Below are 3,464 nucleotides of genomic sequence, written 5' to 3' on the forward strand. Positions count from 1 at the left end.
CTCAGCCTCCCAAATGCTGGGATTACAAGCGTGCGCCACCACGCCTGGCTACTACATACTAAATTTATTTATTTATTTTTGTGGGTCTGGGGATGGAACCCAGGGGCATTTGACCTCTTAGCTACACCTCCTGCCCCATTTTTTTTATTCTTTATTTTGAAACAGGGTCTCACTGAGTCGTAGAGGGCATCACTAAGTAGCTGAGGCTGTCCGCAAACCGCGATCCTCTGGTCTCAGCCTCCCAAATGCTGGGATTACAAGCGTGCGCCACCAGGCCCGGCTACTACGTACTAAATTTAAAGGTGAAAAAGCACCAACCACCATGACTCAGGCAACTGCACGCTCCTCCTGCAAGATGATGAGCACCCTCTGCGGTCCCGCCGTTTCGGCAGCGCTGCTTCACAGCTCTGGGGACTTCCCAGTCGCCAACAGCGGACCCAAGTCCGGCTTCCCACCTTTCCACCAAAGACCCCACCTTCCCTGCCAGGTCAAAGGACAGAGGCACAGCCAAATGGGTTTAGAGAAATGTTGTATTTAATGGTAAAGCTTAGCACACTCCGTCACCAGGGACAGCATGGAGTCGAAGCAGCAGGGACGGGTGGGTGACCCCACAGAGCCTCACATGGCGAAGAGGATGAGGAAGGCGACCATCAAACAGAAGAGCCCCATGGCCTCAGACAGGGCAAAGCCCAGGATGGCGTAGGAGAAGAGCTGCTGCTTGAGGGACGGGTTCCTGCCAGGAACGGAGGTCAATGCCAGTGGAGGGAGAGGAAGGGGTGGAGGGCTTGGGAGGGAAGGTCAAGGGGGCGTGCTAGGGCCAGGAGAGGCCTTAGTCTGTGTGTGCCCTGGGGATCTGGATGGGCAAGCACCAACTCAAGCCAGGTTGGACACACATTAAATTCTGACTTGGAGGTCAATAGAGAAGGTTCCTAAAGGGAAAGCCTCCTGCTGGGGCCTTGGGAACTTACAGTGGGCAATGCCCTGGGCCACCCCTTACTTACCTGGCATAGCCAATGATCAAGCTGCCAAACACCGTCCCAATGCCAGCCCCTGATCCAGCCACACCGACTGTGGCGGCCCCAGCACCGATAAACTTGGCTGCTGTGTCAATGTCCCGGGAGACAACACTGGTCTGGAACTCCCGCCTGGCCACCTGGAGTGGGGAGCTGCTGCAGGAAGGCTAGAAGGAGGGGAAGTAAGGACGGAGAGCAGGGAGATAGGTAGGCAGCAGGGAGATAGTTAGACAGCTGATACCACCCTCTCACCCACCCACCTGTACACTGAAACTGCTGGCAAACAGCCTGACAGGTATGGAACACCCTGAATAAGGGAGCATGGTGGATATTAGTCCTGGAGTCTGTCTCAGTTAAGCAAACCTTGTTTTGCCAAGTTTCTTACCCACAGCGCTCAGCTTTGGCGACTTAGAACTAACTGTAAGGGCATCAAAAGCCTTCTATTTCTCCTAAAGACAACTCAACCTGAAGGATCCCTGTCTGGGGAGACCTCTAAGAGGGCTTCCTTACCTGTTTAGATGGGTCCTCTGGTCTACTCAGAAAGGAGGCAGACACGGGCCTGAGTAGACCCCTGGTACAACAGCGGATCTATAAAAACCAGAAAGATATATCTTTCCAAAGTAAGCATGAAAAAAAAAAATTGAGGAGTTTCTGTCAAAAATGACTACAAAATCATAATTTAGAGATCAACTGTAAACAATGTATTTCAAGGTCAATTAATTTAGTCCTGTTTTCTACATATGCTTGCATCAGAGACAACTGTTTGGAGAGTCTGCTGTAGTCAGCAGGGGCAACCATCACTGCTTGAAATCATGGACCAGGCTAAGGCTTGGCTGGCTCAGTGGTAGAGCACATGCCTGGCATGCACAGGGCTCTGGGTTCAATTCTCAGCACCAAAACCCAAAACTAGACATATACCAAAGTTCACTCCTACGAACAAAGCCTTCAGAAGTTTTCCAGAATGGATCAAGAACCCACACAAATATCAAACCAGGTACAAGAAGGGTCTGTACACAGATCACCAAAGAATCAGGGAGGGACATTTGCCAAAATGCTCTCAATGCTACACAACCTTCATGGATTGGACCAGTAAGCCTGCTCTGGCTCCTGAACAGCCATTTAAGGACAACCCTCTGTAACATGGCTTTCTTAAAATATTCCTTAGGAAAGGGTTTCTCAGACTTGGGTGAATGTTGGAATCATCCGGGGGGAGTTCTAAAACACACCTGGGATTCCGCCCTCTTCCCAGAGTCTCACGTAATGGTCTAAGGTGCAGCCTGGGCATTAAATTGTTAAAAGCTCCGCAGAGATGATTCTGATGTGCAGCCAAGGTGGAGAAAGCACTGCTTTAGTGGGGTGCTTAGCTATGGCCAAGCCAGACTGGGGGTAAAGGTCAGATCTAAACTCTCTAGTGGCGCTCCAAAGCCAAGACAGCTTGGTTTACAGGCCCAAATAAGCAAGGTTACCTTAATCACATCCTACAGCCTCCCCAAAGAGCCAACATCATCAGGACGCCAATTCCTCTCAGTCCATTCATTACCGATGGCTCCCACACCACACATGGCACTACGAGCCACCCGAGAGACTCAGCTTACCAGAGCCGGAGAAATGAGAAGTGCCCCAGTGGTCTGCATTTTTTTCAGTCTGCAGAGATAAAAAAAAAAAAAAGTAATAAATCCTTTTGAGAACCTGAATGTTTGCATATAGTGGCGACCTTCTGTTGTCCCCGTCACCCCCGCCGTCCTCCCCAGACCCTCCCGTCCTTGCACCGTGCCCTAGCCGAGGAGGGCAGTAGAGGTCAGAGGGACAGCGCGGACTCCTGGGGCAATCCCCTTTTGTGCATTGAGTCTGCAGGAGGAAAAGTCACTGAGATCGGAAATAAGAGGAGGCCCAGGCCCCAGGAGGGAAATATTGCGAAAGGGGCTCGTCTCCAGGGAAGGCTGAAGGCAAATATTGAATAGATGCCCAGCAGGGTCCTGCCCACGTTACACAGCTGTCCTCTACTCGCCCGACAGTGGCCGTTTCTCTCTCATTACCGTTGGTAATTAACATTAATTGATCAGTCTACGGACTCCCATTTTCCCTCCCAGCCCTGAGGGCAGATGACCCTCCACGGGGCTCAACTCTCAACCTTGAGGATCCCTGGCTCCCGGCCCCAAGTCACCTGCACTCCCACTGCCCTGCAGCCCCTGCTCGGCCCACGGCGCTCGCCCTGCTCAAGGTGACTGACTCACCTCTCAGCTTTAGCCCTTGGTCTCAGCGCTCAGCTCCCCCACCCACGTGTCCAGGGGGCCCTCCACTCTCATTGGCCGCGATCTCCCCGCGCCCCAATTGGTGGGCGTCTTCGACTCCTGCCTTCTTATTGGCTCTCCGCACCTTCTTCCTCTCTCTCCACAGGAGCTTCGTGGCAATCCCCGCCTCCTTGCGGGCGAAGGCGGGGCTTTCCTCTGA

The 3,464-nt window shown here is 52.7% G+C and overlaps 1 protein-coding gene across 1 annotated transcript; it reads right to left on the reverse strand.

Moving 5' to 3' along the window:
* Positions 1-618: 618 nt before the first annotated feature.
* Positions 619-2,648, reverse strand: ATP5MC1 (ATP synthase membrane subunit c locus 1; the record flags this gene model as incomplete). Its single annotated transcript, XM_080712323.1, has 4 exons — positions 2,609-2,648; positions 1,524-1,601; positions 1,002-1,180; positions 619-733 (listed from the first exon to the last, which is right to left on the reverse strand). Exons 1-4 carry the CDS (start codon positions 2,645-2,647, stop codon positions 619-621), a joined length of 411 nt encoding a protein of 136 aa, XP_080568449.1. The 5' UTR covers position 2,648.
* Between the last annotated feature and the right edge of the window lie 816 nt (positions 2,649-3,464).

This window comes from Muscardinus avellanarius (genome assembly GCF_963383645.1).
Source record: "Muscardinus avellanarius genome assembly, chromosome: 16".
Classification (NCBI taxonomy): Eukaryota; Metazoa; Chordata; class Mammalia; order Rodentia; family Gliridae; genus Muscardinus; species Muscardinus avellanarius.